Source organism: Gasterosteus aculeatus, chromosome 5 (assembly GCF_964276395.1).
Source record: "Gasterosteus aculeatus chromosome 5, fGasAcu3.hap1.1, whole genome shotgun sequence".
In the NCBI taxonomy this organism is placed as follows: domain Eukaryota; kingdom Metazoa; phylum Chordata; class Actinopteri; order Perciformes; family Gasterosteidae; genus Gasterosteus; species Gasterosteus aculeatus.
Genome location: NC_135692.1, coordinates 11,111,741 through 11,135,615, shown reverse-complemented (window position 1 = coordinate 11,135,615; position 23,875 = coordinate 11,111,741). Strand labels below are relative to the sequence as shown.

Genomic DNA, 23,875 nt, shown 5'->3' with positions numbered 1-23,875 from the left:
GCTGCAGTTCAGCTGTAAAGGAATCAATAACCTGATCCAAAGCTTTCCAGCATCCCTTTTCATGCCACAGCAACAATGTGCAGAGCAATTACTTTTTTTCACCCCCCTCTCCAGCACCGGCAATGCAAATGCCTTGGCTTCGCTATTCAAATTTGGCCCCCACTTACGAAACTCTTTTTTTTTACCGGTTTTCACTGAGATCTTAACTCCTCAGGTTGCTCACAGCACCAATTAAAACTGGCTGGTAATGAATTGGTCCTGGCAGCACACACAGGATTATGGTTCCTCGACACGGAGGCCAATCAGCCCATCTGCCCGTTAGCCAAGCTGTTCTAGCTTGTCAGAAGGCTCATTATGCTCCATAGTGATGCATGATGGGGTACACGGTCAGCACAAATGCATAACCCCCCCCGGTTCTCTTTGCTCCTTATATCACTCTTCCCTGTATGCTTTTTTTTTTTACATAAACTAGCAAAAAATGTGTATAATGAATAATATAACACTGCTGCATGACTTGAGTGTACCTGATGTGTGTTTTAACAAGAGCATATGCTGGCCTCCAGCATGTATTCCAGCAGTAGGTGAGCCCTCTCCTCCAAGCATAAGGAGAGGGCTCACCTGCTGCTGGAATACATATCAACCACACCGAGAGACCAAGTGGTGCACTTTTGCTCTCTCCCTGAGCCTCGGACACACGTTTTATTGCCCATGTCTCAAATGTCCCTATTGCGCTGTCAGGAGTGCAGGGCCACTTTAAAAAGAATTACAAATCAATCTCTCCCATTTGCATTGGCTATAACTCGTTGATTGATTTCGTGTCACCCGTTCCCCTTTTGCCCTGAATTGTATTGCCCAGTGTTAACCCCCGGCGCTAACTTGTCCTCTGTAGTGGTCAGACGAGCAATGCGCAGCCCACCTGACCCAGAGAGACGGCTACCAGGCCTCCACTCAAGGACAGCTCAAGGACCAGCTCTACCAGCAGATTATCAATTACTTTGACAAGGGCAAGGTGAGACCACCCCCCCCCCCACACACACACACACACACACAAGAGTGGTCATAACCATGATGAATCGCAGACTGTGGGCGTGCTATTTTTAGATGCTGTCATCGCTGTTAAATACCTCTTCTGGCGTGAGAAGGCAGGTTTGGAAGAAGAGCCGCTGAATGGAGGTTTCATGTTCCTTTTCCACAGAACGGGGATGGCGAATGATCCCCTTCCTTTTTGCTGCTGCCGTCACGCATATCAGACCACACGAGCATCAGTGTGGCTGTTTTTGGTGGTGTTCTCTACTCCGCCTTTTACCGAAACCTTCTTTCTTCCTCTTTGCCGCACCGCTGTCCCATTGTCGTTCCACATCAGTGAGGTACTTACTTCCTCACGTACTGAGTAAGAAGTGCAGGCCGTTCATACGATCCTTGCATTGCCATCATCGTTCTGCTTGTGTGCCGTGCTGCACCTCCGCTCCCCCTCATAGTTGGTTTCAGAGGAGAGAAAATGCTTCTGCAGCCTGTAAGCTCAGCCCAGAACGGGTCACCAGCCAGAGCTTCTCAGAGATGATGTCCCAAGGGCCCCCCCGCTTGTGTCATGAGTGCTGGGGGCCCCAGCTGAATGTCACTCAGCAGGACACTGCCAGGGAGATAACCGATCGAAAAGAGCGTCGGCTAAACACAAACAAACACGGCAGGGTGATCAGGAAGCGTTACAGTGACTGTGAGAATGCTGCAACACTCCAGAGATAGGAGTGTCGGGAGGGGGGGGGGGGTGCTTGGCTCCAGATGGTGTCACTCCCGCCGATGGCAAGCGGATCGGCGCGGCAGTCTGGACTCGGCCTGCCTCCAGCCTCCTGGCCCCCGATCCGTTCAACCTAATCCAGACCGGAAGCCAGTTAGAAGCCCTTCAACATGTTTGAGTGGCTCCCAGCTGTCTGCGACACCACTCCAACGCCTCCAGGGAGACCCGACGCGAAACGCATCGCCATGACAATGTTGCTTGCCTGAAGAGGGGGCCGTTTGAGTTTTACTGTTTCCGATGAAAGAAAAAGAGAGTGAGCAATATTGACACAATGGAATTACTTCCCGTTGAGTTGTGCTCAAAAGGGCTCATTTTGAATCCCATTGGCTGGATGAGATAATTGGTTTCATCCTGCTGGCTGAAGAATGACTACAATCTCAGCTCGATATTTGATAATGAATTCATTTACTAACTGTCTCTGTTTGTGTGTGTGTGTCTAAAGATGTGGGAGGAGGCAATCATTTTGGGAAAGGAGCTGGCTGAACAATACGAGAATGAAATGTTTGATTTTGAGCAGCTGAGCGCCTCCTTGGTAAGATGTATTGTTTTTTCTTTAACCTTATTACCATTTCTCACATTTCAGATTGATTTTGAGCACACGGGACTGTGATGACTTTATTCATGCTGGTTCTATTTAACCAAGACGGCTTAGTTGATTAAAAAATATTGACATCATTAAACAAAATCCAACTCTTGATTTCCATTTGAATAAATCATTTGGGTTAGAGCTTTACAATTATAGTTTTAAACACTATAAAAATAACTATCTGTAAAGCATTTCATAATGATTTATATGGTGAACTATCAAACTACTTTACGATGGCTGATTGACATTAATTTAAAGCATGACGGTGTGTTATATGATGAAACCTCAGTGTTTCCATGGCAGTGAATCTTTCCATCGTGTCTCCCGACAGCGGAAGCAAGCCCAGTTTTACGAGAACATAGTGAAGGTCATTCGGCCCAAACCAGACTACTTCGCCGTGGGCTACTACGGCATGGGCTTCCCCTCCTTCCTACGCGTGAGTACTCGCTTCACCGCTCCCCCCGCAGCGCTAAGGAGCCACTCCCTCAGAGCAGACGATCACGCCTTTGTTTGTCCGATCAAAAGGCCGATCACGCAGCGATCGTGGGGAGGGGGAGGCTTTAATTCCCGTCACCTGAATCCCCTTTTCTCCGTGCCGTGAGCATGTCCCGCATCCCAAAGGCCTCCCATCACCGCCCGAGCAACAAAGCCTACTGCCCGCTACAAAGTGAGAGGAAGTGAAATGGTCACATTGTAAATTGCTTTAGGGGGGGCTGCTGCTGCCTCACGGGTTATAATGCCAAATCATTGAGGCCTACGTCAGCTTGAGCTTTACTTTGAAAGTCCTTTCAGGTGGTGGGTGTGGTGGATGGAAGAGCATCCTGACCTGTCAAACGGCCACCGCTGCTTGGCCATTAATCATTATGAAAATCAACACTGGAACTGAATTATCACCCTAAAGTCGATCTCTCAAACTCAGAAACATCATTAGAGACGGCGCGAGGTGAGCTGGTCCATGCAGACGTCACAGCTTTGAGCTCTCATTTTCGCTTTGTGTTTTATTTTGGACGGCGAGTTCACGTCTTTGTAAAGTGGAGTCTTCCTCTAATTTAGCCGCGCTGCAGTGGAATCAAGGTGGTGTGCTAGCGAGTCTCCAATGCAGTGGATGGATAATATTCCACATTGCCTGTTATCCTGACAGTGAATCATTGCTCCATTATGGCTCCTACATTGTCCTGCCTAATATATATTTCATAGTTATGTTGAAAGATTTCTGCATGAGTACCTACAGAAGCGTTGAACTGTGGGTTACTTATCGAGATGAATATAGTTCCCGGGGCCCTGTATTGGTGTTTGCGTTCCAGCATCCTCAGGGAAAAGTCAATTATGTGAGAAAATCAATACTCCGATAAAGGCATTTTGTATCCACCCCTCTTGAGAATTGATTATATGCAAGAGTGCTTGATTCAGTGGCTTATGATTTATTAGTTGTTAATGTGGTTAGGCACAAGGGTACTTGCTGATTATAAAATACTCTGGAACAGATTATGTCATTTGTTTAGACCCGCAGATGCAATTAAGCTGTTGGTAACCAATTAATCTCCCTTCTTTTGATCTAGTTCTGCTACAGTTTCATTAGAAATAAAAAAACAAACATTTTAAAGAAATGCGGACCTTGAAAGTACACCTTTTCGTAAAGCTTTGAGTATATTTGTGCGTGGAGGATTCTCCCTTCCCTTAAACTTGACTTAATCCCTGTATTTACGCTGTGTTCAGACAGTCCACATTCCTGGCTCATACATTTTCAGCAGCACTCCGGCTTTATTCTCTTCAACTGACTTCTTTTCATCTTGGAAGAAAAACAAGATGGCCTTCTTATCGGCCTCTGTGTCTAATACACAGTTTGAATGTGCAGCGTGTCCACGCATTTTGAAGTTTCTCTGTGAATGACGTGGTCGTTTTTCTCCACCTATGTCACAAATGCTTCAGTCCTGCCTCAAGTACATCCGAGGAGCCTGAAAGTGTACAGGGTTTCATTTCAGTTGCAACTTGATAGAACTGGTACTGCTTTTGTCACTTTGACTTCATGAAATTGTCTTTTTACACGGCAGCCAAGAAGTGAAGAAGCATCGGAGCACTAAATAATATCTCAATATAGTGATTCTCTTTGCCAGACGTAGCCGGTGTAGTTTTGAGGGCAATGAACGTGGCATTACGTTATTGTATCCAGGACTAAAAGGCTCAACAACGCAATGCAAACCCTTCTTTCCTCTTATGAATAAGCATGCGATATTCAGTGATCTGAAAACATTGGATGTGATTAAGAGAAACTATTGAAAGCAAAGTGGTGAATCACCACTATAACGTTGCGTTGGCTCAGTTAGATTCTCCTGCACTCAAAAGGAATGACTTTGGAAATAAGTGGGGTTTTCTCCACTTACTGTCAAAGCAAATTTCAAAATGGCTCCGAGCACATTTCACGGCTGCAATTCTTTTTATTTTATTTAGTGAAATAAAATGTGTACCGCGCACGAGCTGAGGGCTCGCTGCGTGTGAGTGATAAAGCGCTTAAAGAACGAAGGAAGCGGTACGATCCATAGGAGATGCATCTGTTAAGATGTGCAGAAGATCTTACCACACTGCTTCGAGCTTCAACCCTCACGGTGGTTTGAAGGCAAGTTCACCAGCAGCTGTAGTTCTAGGCAGCGAAACAGCCCCCAGCTACACATTAGTAGTCATTTGCAGTCTGTCAGTGTGCTAGACAGGATGCACCCCCCCCCCAATCGCCTCTGAAAGAAACTTTCTGTCACCCTGATTTCCAAGTATTTCATGTGATAATGCGTCTGAACCCAGCCACAGCATCAGGTCAGCTAGTTTTACAGTTTAAAGCCGCTTTCATCCGTTGTACCTGAATGCCATTCAATTAATATTTCTGGATCGAATCATTTTTTAAATGGTTTGCCTCATTTCTAAAATAGGGTCAATCTTCATGATTGTATGTATTGCATATTGCATATTTATTGGTTATTTGTGTTTACCTTTCTTTGTTATATCACACATTGTTTCTATATAATAAGAAACGTTTGGAAGTATGTTACTGTCAACCTAGAATGTCTCACTGCTTTGTGTTTTCTTTGCGGTCCTTCAGAACAAAATGTTCAGCTACCGAGGGAAGGAGTACGAGCGCAGAGAGGATTTCGAAGCTCGCCTTCTCACACAGTTCCCCAACGCAGAGAAGATGAAGACGACCACGCCGCCCAGCGAGGACATTAAGTCTTCTTCCGGACAATGTATCCTCATTCATTTATTACATTTTTAGAGGGTTTTTTGGAGGCCTTTTTCTATTTAAGGAAATGGGCTGTTTATATTTAAATCCTCCCACATCCACCCTCTGATTAAATCAGTCATTTTATGGATTGGAGACATGGTTTCAGTAAATATCAATATAATTAATATCATACATATCTACTACTTTTTTTGTACAAGTTAGGTGTCAGCAAACTACACTGTCTGCTTTGGTAATTTGGCACCAGAATTTTGTGAAACAAAAAAGGTGGTATTTTACAATTTGATTTCATGCAATGTTGAAACGCTTTCCTTGATGCTCCTGCTGAAGACATCCAGTGTTTCACGGTTAAACCCATCCTCGACCTGCCTGCCAAGTTCCAAAACAAACCCGTCTCTGAACAAATAGTGAGGTGAGCGAGGTCCCTCCTCCACTCAGTGCTTTGCATTTACACAGTGCTTTACATTCAAAGTCACACATGCATGCGTTTCTTCTTTTAACGCTGCCCGTGTGGTGAAAGCCATTAAATCTCCCTGCAAATGCGCGTCTGTGTGCGACAAACGGCGGTTGACCTTCTTGTCGTTCTCGTGGTTAATAACTTGCGCCGGCCATCTGCCGTCATTCGCCGCGCCAAGTACAACATTGTTTCCCTGGCATCATTAATACCTTTGTGCCGCGTGCACACGGGGGAGGGGGGGGGGAGTGCAGTCACACAGGCGCAATCTGCACGCCAGCCATGCGCCACCTCAGTCAGCTGTGCAAATTTGCCTCGATACGCCACCCAACGCATTGATGGACATAATTTAAAAGATGTCTACTCCGAAAACCTGCAGGCGAAAATACCTGCGCATCTGATCTGATCGCACGCCTGCATCGCTGATCACGTCTCCCTGCTGCAGGCCTTTGTTTGTGAACTGTGTCTGATTGGAATATGTAACTCTGTTACACTGTTAATAGCCCCGGATTGGACAGCCGTGTTTAGAGAGGCTTCTTCCACACACAGCGGCTCACCGCCGACTCTCTTCTCTGGGTTTTTCTATCTCGGGCTCTCGCCGTGCTTTTCCTGATTGTAAACTCTCCGCTCTCCGTCTCTCCATCGCCTCTCATTTACGCTCTCATTCAGCAGAAAAGATCAGCGCTGCATAGCAATGAGACAGAGTTGTTTGAGCCAAAGGGGTCACAGCAGCAGGCAGAGTTTCCCCCCTTCTGACCATGCTTCTGGCCCACCAGTTCATAATTGGGGTAAAATAACAGATTTTAAGCAGCTTTATTAGATCAGAATCTCAGATGCTCTTTTTTTGATGTTATCGGTTTGCTTTCTCTGCTAATCAGGGACCGGCTCTCATCATGTTTATCATTAAATAGGCTGTTCTCCTTTGTGACCAAGTGGTAAATGGCCCAAGTCCTCATACGACCTGGGCTCAATCTAGAATAGTGTGCATGTGGATGCCTGTAAGGAAGATGGAAAAAGAGGGCGTACGTGGGTGACCCGTGTCCCCAGAGAGCTTCTCCCACAGGCCGCTGGATGAGCTCCCATCATTTTCCTGGTGTGAAATGTCTATTAACCCCATTTGGCAAAGCCCCCCCCACCTCCCCCCACATACAGACACTAGTTGCGTGCCTGTGTCACATATGCGGCAGGTTCTCTACGCCTCGAGCCAACCTCAGGCGCTGCCAGTGGCGCGTTTGACCCCGAGATGGATCCATTAACGTGGATATGAGGCCATGTCGTAAGCGACTAGGCAAAACCGGCATGTTAAAGGGCCGTGGCTTCTGGCAGAACAGGCCTGGGGGGGCGGGGGGCGCGATTGTGTGTTCAACCTGAAGCAAAGCAATCAACCTTTGAAACCGGCTCTAGATTCATTTACTCAGCCGCTGATTTTCTCCCCCCGCAGCTTCTACACAGTAAACGAAGTCCACAAATTCCAGTACTCCAGGCCAGTGAGGAAGGGGGAGAAGGACCCCGACAACGAGTTTGCGGTAATTGTTTTTGCACTGTTTGTTTTGTTTTGTTTTTTCAAAAGGGATGGATGAATTATTTGTTTGACATTAAAGCATCATGAGCATACTTTGCTCATCAAATGAAAACGTGTGAATTTAATAGGCTACTTAGTATTGATAGTAGTATACAGCACATTTAAGATACTTTTGTTTGTTCACAAAAATATTTAATGATTTGAGGAATAATAATCTCATGTATTTACACGAGATTGTACCCATATTTGAGTTTTGAAAAATAATACTAAAACATTTATAATTTTGAATGGATTTTTAAACATTTGTTCTTTCGTTCACACTCAGTCACAGATGAACCACAAACACATTCAATATATTTGGCTAGAATCGAGACCCAGATCCACTAACAGGGCCTGATTAAATAGTTTGATCGTTTTCTCTGATGCAAACGGAGTGAAACTGAGACCCTTCTTTTGTTTCCATCTTGTTTTTCTTCTTTCTTTTGTATCAGTAGCGGCACATGCTGTTTTGGCATTTAAAACAGGAGGCCACTCAATTATTGTTTGAGATTTGAGGACTTTCTTTTTTATACTTCCCAGCAAACTAAATCAATATTAAAGCAGAGCTCTCATTAAACACAACAAAACCGGCTGCCGACAAGAAGATCGGAAACGACTAAAATTGTCATGAGGGAGGCTAATTTGTTTTCCCTATTAATGTTGATTCACTTTTATTTTTGCACACTTTATTAAACGGATGTCAAATGACAATGGCAAAGACAAATGAGTCCCATTCAGACTATTCTGTGTGTGTTTACTCTGGCATTTCATCATGTGAGGAGGATGATGTATTTAACTCTCAGACTCACTCTTGACTGATGGTCCTCTCTCGGTCCCGACAGTGAGGAGATGGATCCTCATAAGATTTACAGATATAATCGGAACCCCATTTGCACACCTCCATCCGTCCACCTCCCCCCCGACTTCTGATTGCTCTTACTCTCGTTGAGGGAGCGGTCTTAAAGCTTGCGTCAATGTAGTTTGGCACAAAAAAAAAAACGCCACGTCATTGTCGTCTTTGTCGCTCTGTCAACAGAACATGTGGATTGAGAGGACCACGTACTCGACGGGATACAAGCTCCCTGGCATCCTGCGCTGGTTTGAAGTCAAGTCGGTCTCCACAGTGAGTATGAAGGGCCTCCCGATCAGACAGGGATCCGCAGCCTTGCTCACAGGCCGATCGATACGATTCATCCACTTAATCCGCACGGCGCGCCGCTGCAGGGACCAACGACGTGGGCACGTCGTCCCTCTGCCAGAGGGGGCCCCTGCATTGATTCACCGCTTCACGGCACAAATACAACCGGAGGACAGTTCGGAGCTGTTGATTCTCCTGTGATAGAAATACCTGGATTGCTGTGTTGTGTATTTTCCATCCGGCTGGAACTGCATTACAATTCCAGCATTTTTCTTTTCCACCAGGTGACAGCATCACCCACCTCATCCTTCTGAGTGTCCCCCAAAACAAGTGCAGTATTTAGCCCGACTAACTAGTCACTGTCACATCTGTGCTGGTGAAGGCACTTCTCCAGGCGGGCCGGGGAGAGGCCACCTCCCAGAGGTTACGCTCTCCATTTAGAGCAGGGGTCTCAAACTCGCGGCCCGCGGTCCAATTGCGGCCCTCGGGACGATATTTTGTGGCCCCATCCTTAATATGAAAGTGTAATGTTAGTGCGGCCCGCAAGTTTTATACTGTAACCCACTGTCAGCTGCTGTGTGGGACATGTTATGATGTTCTGGTTTCCTACTGTGTGCTTGTCCAGTGAACGTGGCATGCATGTGACTGACATGGGGGGCGGGTCGTGTGTGTCGGCCGAGGTGCAGAGAGCAGGAGGGTGAAATTCAGTTTCCTGCCCTCTTTCGCGCAGGTGATCATGTGACTAACCGTTAGCATCGCTCGTTTAATAAAGTTTTCCTTTACGACTCACACTAACAACACATGAAGCATCTGACGTCACCGACGAGCGTCTCCGTCCATTACTACGCAGCTTCGATTCACGTAACTTCACGTTTGGCTATAAAGGAATTCCACGGTCACATGACCTTAGGTCTCCCCCGCTGAGTTAAAGGAGGACTAGTGTTGTAGTCTCATTCGGACCGATCCCCCAGGGTGGGGTTCAATGACTGCTTTTGAAAGTGAGTGTTAAGTTGTGTTATTGTCGACCATGCCGTTCGGACGCTAGTCTGGCCCGCGTTCGGTTGAAGTGGGCTGCATCTGGCCCGCAGCTGATTTGAGTTTGAGACCCCTGATTTAGAGCTTGGTGACCGGACTGAGCTCCACCAAGCTAAAGCCTTCCATCTGACGATGCTTTTCATCGAGTAGCCCTGTAGTGACATAGCTGCACAGATTGGAGATGTGTCTCCCTGGCACAGCTTCCTTATTCTGATGACATTTATGCAACAAACCCACTCATGTTGGAGGATGCAATTAGTTGATTTATTTATTTTGTTCACCCAAAGTAATTAGATTTCAAACCAGGTGAAGCTGCACATGTTTAGTTGGAGCAATGGAATTCATGTCAACATTTCCAAGTGTTTTATTCATCTTTACTCTGTTTTGTTGACATGGGAACGGAAAGACCAAAGCGCAATACATCTTGATTTGGTAGTTGCAGGGTCATGTTCATCCTTCCTGATTTATGCTCGTACTTAAGAGTTTCTCAGCATATATTCTTTGGAAACAATCCAGAGCCAGTGAACTCAACCGAGTCATTGCAATTAGAGCGGTCGCCATGTGCGTGCGCGTGAGCTGCTTTTTTTGACGACCCCTTTCCCTCCTGCTGCACAGGAGGAGATCAGCCCGCTGGAGAACGCCATTGAAACGATGCAGCTGACCAATGAGAAGATCAGCAGCATGGTCCAGAGGCACCTCAACGACCCCAACCTTCCCATCAACCCCCTCTCCATGCTGCTGAACGGGATCGTGGACCCGGCTGTTATGGGAGGTTTCACCAACTACGAGAAGGTAGTCGAGTACAATGAAAATACCTGTCTGTCTTTTCTATGCCTGTATGATCTCAACCCGAGTACATTTAGGTGAACATTAATAAAAAGGCCTTTTGTTGGATACAAAGAAACGAGAATATGAATGAAACTCCTGTGTCCGTTCACAGAGGGGAGCAGCTAGACTGCTGCTCCTCTAAGGTGACAAAATGTGCCGACCTGCACCTCTGAAGCTTATTACACGCCTTGCACAACTTCCTTCTTGTTGTTAAAGTTAAGTTATGTAGCACATAAACCCACACAACTTTGTTTTTACGCTTCAAGAGACAGAACGTGTTAATTAGGGAGCTTCAAGTCCTGATGGGCAGATGTTGTTACCCTTGGAAAGAGCCAATGTTGCTGTTTCCTCCTGTTCTCTTTTCTTTATGCTAAGCAAACTCGCTGCCTGCTGTTGGTGAATTCATGAAACATCCGATATTCCGACCCATGTGATGTTGGTAAATTTCTAAGATATTGATCGTTTTCAGAGCTAATTCAAACCAATTCTTACAGATTTCTTCTCCCAGGTTTGATATCGTGCTATGGGTAAAAATGATAATCTCATGCCTATTTAAAGTCATTCTAGCAGCCTTAACATTTTTGGCGGTAACATATTGTTTTTCATTTCGTCATGAATCAGTTTTTATGACCCTTTTTTCTCATGAAAAACTCAATCTTCTATGTCACAGTTTTTTTTCATAACATTTCTAGTGCACATTCAATTCACCAAAACACAAAAGCAACTCCTGTGGGAAAGGAAAGCCGCTTTTCAATGATAGAAAAGTGATAGCCTGTTGGTTCCCAGCTAGTATCACAACCTGGAATAGATTCATATTGGACTTGTGAAGCGGTGCACTGTGAGTCAGAAGGAGCGGAGGCGTGAATTCTTTGCCCTCGGGTTGCTCCACCTCAGCAAAATGGGGCAGGTGATGGAGGAAAGACGGAGGTTTTTCTCGTCTAAACAACCCCTCCCAATGCGGTTCCCTTTGACGTTTCTCATTTTATTTATATTCCTTTCCAACATCCCCTGTATGCCCTCCTCCCTTTTCTCCCCTCATATAAACAGACTTACTCCAGTAACCTCTCCCTCTTCTCCAGGCTTTCTTCAATGATAAGTACATGCAGGAACACCCAGAGGACCTTGAGAAGATAGAGAAACTAAAGGACTTAATCGCCTGGCAGGTGAGCTTAAACTGCATAATGCTGATCTGGGTCTATGTTGAGTGCATGGGATCATCTCGCCAAAGGTTTCATGGAGAAGTCGCGTGGTCTGCTCATCACAAATAACAAGCTTGTTTACATTAAAGGTGACTGTAATTCTTCGTTCATGGCACACGTCAAAGGTAAAGGGAGGCATGTGGCCTACAGGCAGAGAAAATGATTAGATGGTACAAAGTGGCACGAGGTGCATGGAAATATGTATTCATGCCACGTTGCCTTAACGCATCACTGAGCTTCCTTAAACTCCTTGGATTTGCTTTGGGCTATTCACGTTGCTTCCCAGGTGCTGGAAACCCATTGGCCTTCTATAGTTTATGTTGTTCAGAGTGTGAATTCAAACATCCGTCTCTCTCTCGTAAGCCAAGCTCCCCCTTGCTTAAAAGCGCTGCTGCCCCAGAAAGACACTGAAAGGTTACAGCTGAAAATGCAACATCTTCTGAAGAACCAGTAAGTGTCCAATGACGGTAGCTGGAGTGGGGAAGTGTGCCAAAGGGTCCCTTAGAGATGACGGCGGGGATGAGAGTGCTGAAGCAAACATTCTGAGGTTTGGGAGGATGCTCCGCAGCGTGAAGAGGGATCAGCATCGGCGTGTTTTTTTTTTCTTTTGCGAGCTCTGCAAACTCACTTGGCCTGCAGGAAGTGCACATGCAGCAGGCGAGAAATGCGCACACACACACACACACACACTTGTCGTTGAGATGGGCACGTGCTGTTTAACAGCTTACTATGGAACTCCAAAGCTCTTTAGCTCATTTGGGGCTCATCTTTAAATAATATACTCCCGCTTTCTAGTGGAATAACAAAGGATCCCTCGCTCTGGGATTTTAGAAAAGCTGCTTCTTTTCATTTTTTTTATTCCTCACCCCCCAACTGTTTAGCTCTGAACTAAGGGTCACTTTAATAATCAGGAAGCTGGGTTTTTCTGCCTGGTGGTTTTGCCCAGGAGAAGAGCACAGAGAAGAAGAAGAACAAGTTTCTCGCTCTGCTTCCTGTAGCTGCGAGGAAAAAAAAGGAACTCCATTGAATTTGCAATAGTTGTTCCACTGTTGTAAATTAGGTCAACTTTGTGCTCTGCATCTCTGGCGGAACCCCAACCGTACCTGAAAACCTTTTTCTTTTTGTCTCTGACGCGATGACTCACACAGGAATACGTTCACTTCTTATTTGATGCCATGTGTGATGCTGCTTGCATATTGATTTTTCCTTAGAGATTGTTTTTATGATTACTATTTCCAATTCAGTTGTTTATGCTGTTTTTCCATATTCATTTTTTGGTTGGACGGGGGGAGTGTACAACTAGCACTTTTTCAAGACCTATACATTCATTTTATATTCGGTATGTGTCTCCCACATGCACGGGAACACGGCGTTAAGAGAAAAAGGGCAGAAGTGCGTTTGCCTGCACAGCGATGATGAAAGCCGAGTGGTTGATTGGAAACGGTATCGGCTGGCAGATTGTTGTCTATCTCCCGTCTCGAATCTTTCTAAATGAGACCAATGAAGGCGAGTCTGGTCTCGCGAACAAACGAAACGGTTCAAAATGAGCCAGTGAGAACTGTTATTCTGCAACATCCATTGTCTTTGTCTTGTAATTAAGGAGGAAATGAGCGACTGGAAATCAGGAAATTAGCTATTGTGAAAAGCTCCCTGGCAAATACAAAGCATTTGTTTTCTGTGTTGTCTCCAGTTATAATTAGCAAACGCGCTGGATGGATGTCTGAATTAGCACCTCAAACTTCTCGCTGCAGCAGGATCTATTTATTTTAAGTTGTTAAGGGTAGCTGAGTGATCAATACACGGAATTAGAGAGCCGAGGGGGCAAATTCCACCACGGCATTATCGACATAAACGGAATCTTTAAGTGACAATTGTTTTGTGCTTGGTGCGTTTTTTTGTTTGCTGGTCCCTTCATCCTGTATAGACTATGTGTCTAAGACCTATGTGACCTTCAATATGTATCATTGTCGTCATACCCGGCATCTCAAAGGGAATGTGTGCTGTCTCAGCACCAAAGGGGATGGCTCAGAAGGCCGTGGTTTGCATGGAAATATAATCTCTGCATATTTGCGATGCATTTATGTGCTCTTGAAGTACTGTTGGTGAAGTTGATGATATCCCAATTCTTCACAAGGGCAGTAAAGGGGCAGTATATTACTTTCTAGGAGGCACTGTTGCTGTGACATGTGGCCCTCATGCCTGCTTACATGACCAAATCTCTGGCCTTGCAATTTAGCAGTAAATGTAGAAATGTCTCTATTTTTTATAAATAAAGCCCCAGGTCTCATTAGGTGACGTTAGCTTTACATAAGCAATATTGCAGGCTGATATGTCAAATAACTACCGTCTCTATAACCGTGCTGGAGCAGAATGAAAACTTCATACAAAACTCCACACGTGATTAAACTGCGCGTTGGGTATATTTCTGTGTGTGTTAGCAACCTTGGGACTGAAGTATGTTGCATGTGTCTTGGGCTCATCTCTGTGCATCCGCCAAGCAGAATGCTGTTGCCATGCCGGCACACAGCCGCGCTCAATCATCCTGCGGCCTATAAAAAGACGCGGGTATCCTGAGAGACGTGAATCTTGCCTCAGCTTCCACTCGCTGCTTTTCCTCCCCGTTTCATCTCACCAACACTTGGTCCTTCCTGACTCCTCTCCCTGCCGCCCTCCCCTTCCTTCTCTCACTCCTAACCCCATCTTTCTCTCTCTCTCGGCCTCCTCCTCGATGAAGATACCGGAGGAAATCCTTGCGGGGTCCGTAGCCTTCTCTCATTGATCTTCCAGAGTGAAATATCCTGGATTTCTTTTTTTTTAATGTAGGATAGTATTTATTTTCAGGCCAATTTTTGCTCCTCTCCTCATGCAACGTATTGATGTATTATTACCGTGTGCTGCATGGTTGAGAAGCCGACATTATAGACGTTTCCCTGCATCAGTCAATTTCTTCTCAGTTAATAAGAGCGCCGTGTGTAAATAAAACATGCGACTACGTTTTGAGACTATTACAAATGGTTGCATCACAAAACTGCATTGGAGTTGTGTGCCAACCGAGTGAAGTGGGTTCTTGCTAAAGCCCACTGTGGAGGGGCAGTTTTCCCCTTAGAGAAAAGGAAGAGAGGAAAGCAGTCTCTAGGGAATCGCAGGTTAGCACACACACACACACACACACACACACACACACACACTACTTTAACAGCCCACCTTTTTCCGGATACTTCACACACTTCTTTGTACTCTGAGGAGATGCTTTGTGCTGTTTGCTCAAGGCTCAGGTGAATTTGTTAGCAGTAAAAGCTACTGTACTGTACAGCCCAAGTTGCACTCTGGAGTTAAGTTAAGTGCAAATACACCACTCTGACTGCGTCGATTTAATATAAACTTTTACATTAAATCGCCTCTGATGTGATTTTATCGAATTTTTTTCTTTTTGTTTTTATTTATTCATAAGCATAAAAGCACACGCTGCTTTCCTCCTTACCTCTTAACAGTATGTCTCACTTACAGCAGCGAGAGAGCGAGGCAGTATTTTCACCGTTGCCATGGAAAAGAGAGCCTGTCATTACCACAGCCGAGTGTAACATCTTTGTGGGTTTTCTGGCGAGTTGTTGTGCAGTTGTCCCCTGCCTCACCGTGACCAAAGATGGCATGTTGCACTAGAATACCAGGTTCTGAAAAATATGAATTTAACCTATGATTTCAACCTGAGGTGAGAGTCCTCAAATGCCGGCTTCCCAAGGGATGACGCTTCCTACTCTTGTCAGGTTCAGTTAGTGGAGCCCGCTGACTCTCACTGCGGATCGGGGGTTTCCTAATTGCTAGTGTTTCAGCAGTTTTCACTCTCCCTGTCTCTCACTTTCCCCTTCTCTCTCCTCCTACCTGAGATGCTTCCTTCAGGTGTTTTAGACTTTGCTATTCACCACCTGCCTCGTGCGCTCCTGTGAGAGGCAGCAGTGTGCTGTGAAAAGGGGCAGCGTGATCCCTCATTTGCATCGGAGGTGCGAGACAAACATCCATCACATGCAGTTCCTGTGTACAAATTCTATTCATCGCCTTGCTTAATATACCTGTGTTATGTGTTGACGTTTGCGGGTGGGGGGTGGGGGTGTCATGGCAACAGCCTTCCACTTCTCCGTGGACAAGGTTGTAGTGATCCCCCCCCCCCCCCCCCCCCCCCCCCCCCAAGCGTGGCTTGAATTGGCTTAAATTGGCTGTATTTGGCTCGACGGGGATTTCTCTCCTCTCATTTTTCTTTGCTCTGGAGGAGTGTTTCCTAAGGCTGTTTTTTGCACCCGGCAGATCCCGCACCTCTCCGAAGGTGTCCGCATCCACGGGGAGAAGGTCACGGAGGCTCTGAGGCCGTTCCACGACCGCTTGGAGGCCTGCTTCAAACAGCTGCGGGAGAAGGTGGAGAAAGAGTACGGGGTGAAAACCCTGGTAAGAGCTTTTGCCTGTTTTTGAGCTGCCTGATACGTAAGTGCTTTGTGGCTCACTGTGGTCCTTTCCGGCAGCAGCTAATGGAATCTGAAGCTGAGCTGTTACTTTTATTTCCTCTGGTGTTGTTTTTCTGGGGATTTTTGAGGAAAATGGAAGATTTTGTCAGTACCAGTCAAAGGACACATTTTCTCACTCAATTTAATGAGAAAGTGTGTCCAAACTTTTGTCCTCTGAAGCCTCCTATTTGTTGTTCATCATTTAAAATCATTCTGGAGAAAACGAGGGCCCACATGGTTTGCCACCGTCGTAACACATTGAAACCTTTGTCTCAGTTTAATTGTTGTCTTATAAAAGTTCTCCTTGATCTGTGTGCCAGAACAGGCCATGTTGGGTAGGTAAATCTTAGGTAATTGTCCCTGGGAAATCCTTGGATGTGATGTTGAATATGATGTGCCGAATTCTTTGTAAAATGTTCAATCTTATTCTACAGTCGCAGAAAAACATCATTCCAAACTTGTTTTACCAAAGGATTTAAAGGCTTTATTTGTTTGGACTTCTTCGCTTAAGAGTTTTGCTTAAAAGTTTAATATTTATAAGAGGATAGCAATTGTGTGCGTTTTGCAAAGCCTTTAAAGTTTCTGTGAAAAACTATCGACGGTCATCTCAGTTCATTCTGTCACATCCCGAGCCGGTATGAGTGCAGTTTAATTGCAAACAAGATGAATGCAGCCACCAAAACAATAAAGCTGCTTGCTGTGGGTTGCTATGGTGACACACAACCATGGGACAACGTTACCGAGGAGAAATGTGTTCCCTCCCTACTTGTTCAGTCCGGTGCAGCGAGTCCTCCAAATGAACTCTGGACACGTATGTCATACTTGCTTTTACTTTTAGCTGAGGTCAGCTCGTTGGCAGTGGGATGCTGCCGGGGATTTCCTCTCGCCTCCTTTACAGATTTAATTGTTGCTTGGCCGAGCTTTTCCTGTAATCTTGCCCGGGGTAAAGGCGCCATCGCTCAATTTAAAGGGAGCGGGCGCTGACCTCTCAAATGAGAGAAAGGCCGTCCCTTTCTAGGGTGTGATAATAAAGTTATCCCATCGGATGAGTGATGGACCCTCTCGAGCATACAGAAAAAAACAGCAGCTTCGTAATAGCAACACAGTAACTTCCAAGCAGGCGGTGACTTTTAAGCTTTTAATTAATTCTTTCCTTTTGCAGCCGGCAGCAGACGAACGCAGGGGCTCTCGTCCTCACTCCATGGTGCGCTCCTTCACCATGCCCTCCTCCCAGAGGCCGCTGTCCGTGGCCTCAGTCACCTCCATCTCCTCCGACAACTCCCCCTCCAGGCCCGGCTCAGATGGGTAACGCCCAGCTTCCAGGCCAAAGATGCCTCACGCGCTCCTTAGCCCCTTCGGTCATCCCATTCGAGCAGCGCGCGGCTGCTTTTCCTGGATCAAACTAACACTCGGGCCGTTCTGCTCTGTATTACAGCTTTGCCCTGGAGCCTCTCCTGCCAAAGAAACTGCACAGCAAGTCTCAGGACAAGCTGGATCGCGACGAGTCCGAGAGGGAGCGCAAGGACAAAAAGAAGGAGAAGAGGAACAGTAAGCACCAGGAGATCTTTGACAAAGAGCTGAAGACCACGGAGATCCCTCTGCAGCACGCTGAAGCTGTCATACTGTCAGAGACGGTACGGAGAGATGCAATGAATCGTTACTTGTTGCCACCTTTCTCTTCCTTTCCTTTTGTCCATTTTGTATTCTCCTGCTCGTCTCTCGTACTCTCTCGTACTGTCCTACGCAAGTGCTCATTTTTATTTTGAAACTAAACTGCGCGCACGTAACCAGTGGAAACTGTACACCGCTGTATCAGTCTACACCAGAGTCTTTTCTTCTGGTGTATTTCGCACACAGGACATCACACAGTAACAACCAAAGCGCCTCACTCGTGTAGCATTACAGCCTCTTGTGTTCTTTGCACTCTCCGCATCACTATCGCCGCCCCCCCCCCCCCTCCTCCCCCCTCTCTCTCTCTCTCTCTCTACTGTGCTCAAGTCCCTTTTCATCGCCGCTGTGTCCATCACAGCAGAGAGGTGTGACGCCGCTCTGCTGGGCCAGCGTCTCACCCATCGAGATAAGGGTGGGTCTCTGGTGTCTAACGAGCAGTTGTAGCATAGTGCGGTTTTGATTAAAGTTCTAATCTGGAACACACAAATCAAGAAAATGTCTCTTTCTCCCTCAGTCAGTTTTGTGTTTTGGTGTTCAGTGGGGGGGGGGGGGGGGGGGGGGCGTGTTGATATTTTCCAGCGTCTCCCCTGTTGCTGACTATTTGATTTCGGCCAATTACGAAAGATGTTTGTTAATGGAGCCCAGAGTGCGGAATAGCCCTCAGGACACTTCTTTTCATTTTCAAATTCCTGCCATAATGAAGCTGGCAGGATGTGGCGTTGCATGCAGACCATGAGTGTAACCACAAATAAGGTGCTGCAATTAATCCAAATGGTTTCTTAAATAGTCCTCTCAATATGCGTGTGGATTCACACACACTGGTCCCACGGGAGGTGTGAAAGTATGTTTCTCATTAAAAGGAGTGCGTTTCAGTAACCCAGTTTGTGTTTTCCATTGACTTTGAGCACTCTGTTACGACTCGTTCCCTGAGGTCTTCTCCTTGTCACACAGATCAGCCCCCTGCGGCCGCAGAGACCGAGGAGTCAAGTTCTCAACCAGATTGCCGGAGACCGTCGCCTCTCCGTGTCCCCTGGACCCCTTTCTTCTTCCTCTTCCTCAAACTCCTCCTCCTCGCCGGGGCCCCCGCCAATCACACCAAGGAACAAACTCTCCTTCAGCCTGCACACGGTTTCCAGTACGAGTGATTGAATCACGTCTGTCATCTCCTGCCTCCCCCTGAGCTTGTTTCACGTCTTGCATCCCCGTTACCACGTGCCGTGGCACACGTGATTAAACAAATGTCGGCTACTGTCGTTTAAATGCTCATGCAAATCACGGCCATCAGCGCCACACATTCACCTCTGAAGGCTGAAACTACGATCACTGCGAATGGGCTCAATGTGGTTATCAGCAAAAGTCGTTGCAGCTTCAAAATTCTAATTCGCAATTTGAGGCACTCTGCGTCACATTCGCAGGCCTCCGCACTTTGTCACAGGATTTCCATCTCCCCAAACTTCAAAGACCCGCCCTCGGTTTGAAATGCTTTACATCATACAGCAGTGGTGACACTTGACTCAAACCCCATCATTATATTACAATATGATATGTCTTGCATGTTTATACTGTGATCATGAAATGTTTTGACAAAAACAATCTTTTAAGATCCTCTGCCTCCCGAGGATGTTATGCAGCAGTAGCACTCCATGGGACTACTGAACCGACACTAACGAGTAGAATCAGTGCCTGAGTAAATTCATGTTTTCCTCAAAATATTTGTTGTTTCTTTAAAAGATGCATTTAGTCTAAATGATGGTGGAATTCACCAGAAAAACAGGCCATGTGATCTACTTTGGGTCCCGCCTAAATCCGCCTCTCGCACACAGGTCTGGACCTCAACGGGATGGGCTGTCCTGACAAAGGTGAAACCCCTCCCCCGCTGCCCGTGAAAGGCAGCAATGCTGATTACGGCAACCTGCTGGATAATCAAGACTTGACGAGTCCCTCGACGCCGCCTCCTCCCCCACCACATCAAAGGGTAGGTGTTTTAATCAGGGACGAGGGAAACCCCTTAATGATGCTTCCAATGAAGCATAGGGGGGGCGGCCAGTGACCCTTGACCCGGTACGTCCAGTCCTAACGGCGTGCGCGTGCATTTCTGCGTGTCCTCGCATGTTTCACACTGCCGAATGTGCGTTTCTGTGCGTCGCCGAGGGGTTTAGGCATCAGTCAGTTAGCAGCAAGGGCCTACGGTCGCCTGTCCACCCTGCTGTTATTTATACCTGCCCCCGCCCCCCCTCCCCCTCCAGCCGGTCCGGTGCTCAGAGGTGATTGATCGGATGATTACTTTACCTCTCACATCCATCAGGCGCTTTCCCGCTGTTAATCAGCGGCGCGTTTACCGACGTTTCCGCCGGCCATCCTCTCGCCGCGCTGACTAATCTTATTTATCCACTGCCGGAGCCGGAGGACGGGTCGTAGAGCGGAGCCTCGGCAGACCGCGTGGCAGGGGGCGGACTGCAGTGTGGTGTGGGCCGAGTGACAGCCAGTCATTTACAGTCTGTAAATTTTGGGATGTATTTATAGCTTGTGTATTTGACGTTATGGTTTCTCAACTCTGTTTTCAGCTGAGGTTTCCATTGTCCGCCCCAACGTAGCCGGATCCAATAGACATGAGGCGTCTAGATGGATAATTTAGTTTCCATACTGTTTGTGTCTAACAAATCTTAAGACGTTCAGCCTGTATCAAAAAAATTTGCCGTTCAAATTGGGTGCGACGACACCTTTTTAAATCGTAGTAATGGCCTTTGTATGAGAAAGGGTTTAATTCAAGGTTACTGATGTGTCTTATTTGCAGCACCTTCCACCTCCCCTGCCCAGCAAGACCCCCCCTCCACCTCCTCCCAAGACCACCAGGAAACAGGCCTCCATCGATTCAGGGATTGTACAGTGAACAGACAGTAGGACCAAACGACACAACGAAAACCACCGTTACCACTCCCACTGAACGGCGGCTGTTTATTCCCCCCCCTCCAGTCCCGCGCTTGACTAGATGAATACCTCACTGCAGCACGCTCCCCTCCTGTCATGTTTTTTTTCTTTCCATCTCATTTTTGCCCACAGCCTTGAGGATGTCGGATGAGTGGTTACTGAGTTTGTTGATGACCCCCAAAACCACCCGCAGACTCGCCCGGGACATTGTGTTCAGACGGACACGACTTGGACCAACAGCTTTACAAAAGTGACCCACTCTCAAGCCCGTGGGAGTATATATCTCATTAAATAATCTCTTTTAATCATATTCCCACTGTGTACAGAGGTTTGTATATATGATTTTATTTTATTTCAGGGTTGTTGTTGTTTTTTTGTATGTGTGTTTATCATGATCATTTTTGTATTAACGTTCCATTATATAACGGGGCATTTATGAAACAAAAAAAAAAGGGCTTGTAGGTTTTGAATTGACATGCGATAACCTATCATGGATTCATTGGTGACTTTTTGTAGTGCACACACAACTAACTCCTATTGCATTCAGACCTTGTCCCAGATTGCTTTAACCTTGTTTTTAATAACATTGACTGTTCCCAATTCACTACTGACATGACTTCAGAATAAACTTTCAAATGTACGTATTTTCAATAGGAACATATCCGCCTCATTATTTCTGTCGACGGCGAGAGAAGTCGGAAATAGACGCGAGATGTTTCTGTGTTTTTCAAATCCGAGACAAACCGGCACACGTTTTTCTCACTCCTCCCCTCGGTAACAAAGCCTCCTGCCTGCTTGAATGACAGCCGTCACAACAGACGCGCCGCCGACAACAGCGGCTTCTATCCGGGTTAATGCAATCTACATAAATGTGTACGCTCACTGTTTCTCTTTTTTTCAAAGCTGGAGGTGCGGATGTGGCACGTGGCCAGTATTTGAAATGTATCTCCGCAGCCAACAAACCGCTCTGTCCCTGTTCATGGATTTTCCTTTTCTGTTTAATAGAAACCCGCCGAAGGTCATACTTTACGCCGCATGTGTAATAACGCCACGTTTTAATAAGGTAATTATTTTTTACTTGTTTAATTTAGTTATTTAAAGATCCTAGGTTGTCATGGCGCTCCCCTTCCAAGATGCAGAGGCTGACAAGTTGTTTGCTTTCTATGCTTGATGGGATTCATGTATTTTGACTCCAAATTAATGACTGGAGTTTGAACCAATAAGTCAGTGTTTAATTAACTGTTGTGCAGCAACTTTAAATTTAATTACACTTTAATTAGTTTAGTAATGTGCATCACTTTGGGTGGCGGTTGAATAACTTGAAAAATATATACTTCAGTGATTGTTATTCTATCATGGTCATATGATTTTTTTTAATTGGCAGTATTTTGTAAATACCCGCCCATGTATTTATTGATCATTCAAACGGTTGATTTGGCAAATGCAAAATGAAGCCGTTTCATCAGCGCACGGCCTGGTACGTCTCTTCTGGCGCCGGCACTGAGGTCAGGATTCTCTGGACTAACTCAAACAGTCCGGTGTGTCGGGGGATGCAACGTTGATGACGAAATGTCGAAAACTCAATCTTACTGGATGAAATAGATGTTGACAGGCAACGATAAGATCGCATTCTGATCATATGGTATTTTGGGCCTCTGAATTGCATCCCTAGTAGATTTCAGTAGAACCATGCTATGCTGTTCCTCTGCTCTCCTATTCTTCTGCTGTCACTTTGTGATTGGGTGTGAGGAGAAACGCTCAAAGTGTCTCATCTGTTGTTGGAAGGTGTCTCCTTTAACCCGAGAAAAAGTTTGCGTTCCTAATGCTCTGTTGTCCTGTTGGGAACGCTGAGTGACATCTTTTCCCTCTGAGTTTTCGTCATCAGAGATATAACTGCCAGACATAATTCTCCACTGAACAAATCTGGAGTGAATAACGGTGATAAAGGTTTGAAAAAAACATTATGATACTATTCCAGAATCTCATCCGTTTCCGGTCATGCTTCCCGTACCAATCGCACAGGCTTCCTCTTCCCTTGTGATTTTAGAAATAGAACCCATTTAAACCCCATGAGGGTGCACTTTTGTTGTGTAGACGTTGATATGAATGCAAGGTACAGTTTGTGCTCCGCAGGACCTCCATTTGACCATGTACCACCTGTCTGGATGATAAATTGCTCTGCAAACAAAAAGAAATTGAGTAAGTAATATTCCATAAAAATGCAAGTTCCACTATCAAACCAATGTTATTTGCTCTGCTGGTTTCGCTCCTTTGTTTTCGACTACCCGACTATCTCTAAGGACCGTTACCCTTTCCTCGCAGGAGCACCGTAAAAAACATTTACGCAGTTCCGATAACGAAAACATGAGGGTGATCATTAAAGCCTTTTCCCTCTGTGCTAATGCTCTTTCGACCCGCTGCGTGGTAACTTGAACATTCAAACCGTTGGGATTCACGATCAGCTGTTGGAGTGTAAAAGGTGCTGCCGTGAGGAGAATTGAATGACCGTGAAGGCGGCGCTAAACTCGATCACCGAACAATGACTACGATTCGAAGCGCAGGACGTTGTCCAATGCACCGCTAAACGGCACAAAGACAGTTACGGGACTTTAATATCTTTTAAGACGCTGATGATTAAAGCAACGTTGTCTGCACGCATTGCCTCTAAAAAACAAACATTCACCTCCTCCACTGACTTTGAACACATTGAATGAGCGAATGTCCACGACGCCACTCTGAAGGAATTTAAGGAGTTTTTAAGAGCTTTAACAGAGACTCTATTGTGTGTAACACCAGGGCCATGGAACTGAATTCAGTCATCATTAACTGTTTTATTCACGCTGTACAGATCTTATTGTGACTTATGCCGAATGTCTTCTGTTAAAAACGCCTATTGTGTCTTTTCATCATGAGCTGCTCAGTCAATGTGTCCTGGCAGAAGCTGCGCCGTGACTACAAAGT

At 46.0% G+C, this 23,875-nt stretch overlaps 1 protein-coding gene across 2 annotated transcripts in view; it reads left to right on the top strand.

Annotated features, from left to right (window-relative positions):
* Nucleotides 1-21,565, top strand: part of dock1 (dedicator of cytokinesis 1) — a 122,102-nt gene extending 100,537 nt beyond the window's left edge. For both annotated transcript variants that reach the window (XM_040177593.2, XM_040177590.2), the window contains exons 38-52: nt 890-1,009; nt 2,238-2,327; nt 2,713-2,817; nt 5,470-5,611; nt 5,938-6,019; nt 7,503-7,587; nt 8,659-8,745; nt 10,411-10,587; nt 11,703-11,786; nt 16,122-16,259; nt 17,478-17,620; nt 17,751-17,949; nt 18,938-19,121; nt 19,810-19,961; nt 20,781-21,565. In XM_040177593.2, coding sequence (XP_040033527.1) covers nt 890-1,009; nt 2,238-2,327; nt 2,713-2,817; nt 5,470-5,611; nt 5,938-6,019; nt 7,503-7,587; nt 8,659-8,745; nt 10,411-10,587; nt 11,703-11,786; nt 16,122-16,259; nt 17,478-17,620; nt 17,751-17,949; nt 18,938-19,121; nt 19,810-19,961; nt 20,781-20,876 — 1,884 coding nt within the window. In that variant the 3' untranslated portion in view covers nt 20,877-21,565. The remainder of the gene's footprint in view (nt 1-889; nt 1,010-2,237; nt 2,328-2,712; nt 2,818-5,469; nt 5,612-5,937; nt 6,020-7,502; nt 7,588-8,658; nt 8,746-10,410; nt 10,588-11,702; nt 11,787-16,121; nt 16,260-17,477; nt 17,621-17,750; nt 17,950-18,937; nt 19,122-19,809; nt 19,962-20,780) is intronic.
* Nucleotides 21,566-23,875: the final 2,310 nt, after the last annotated feature.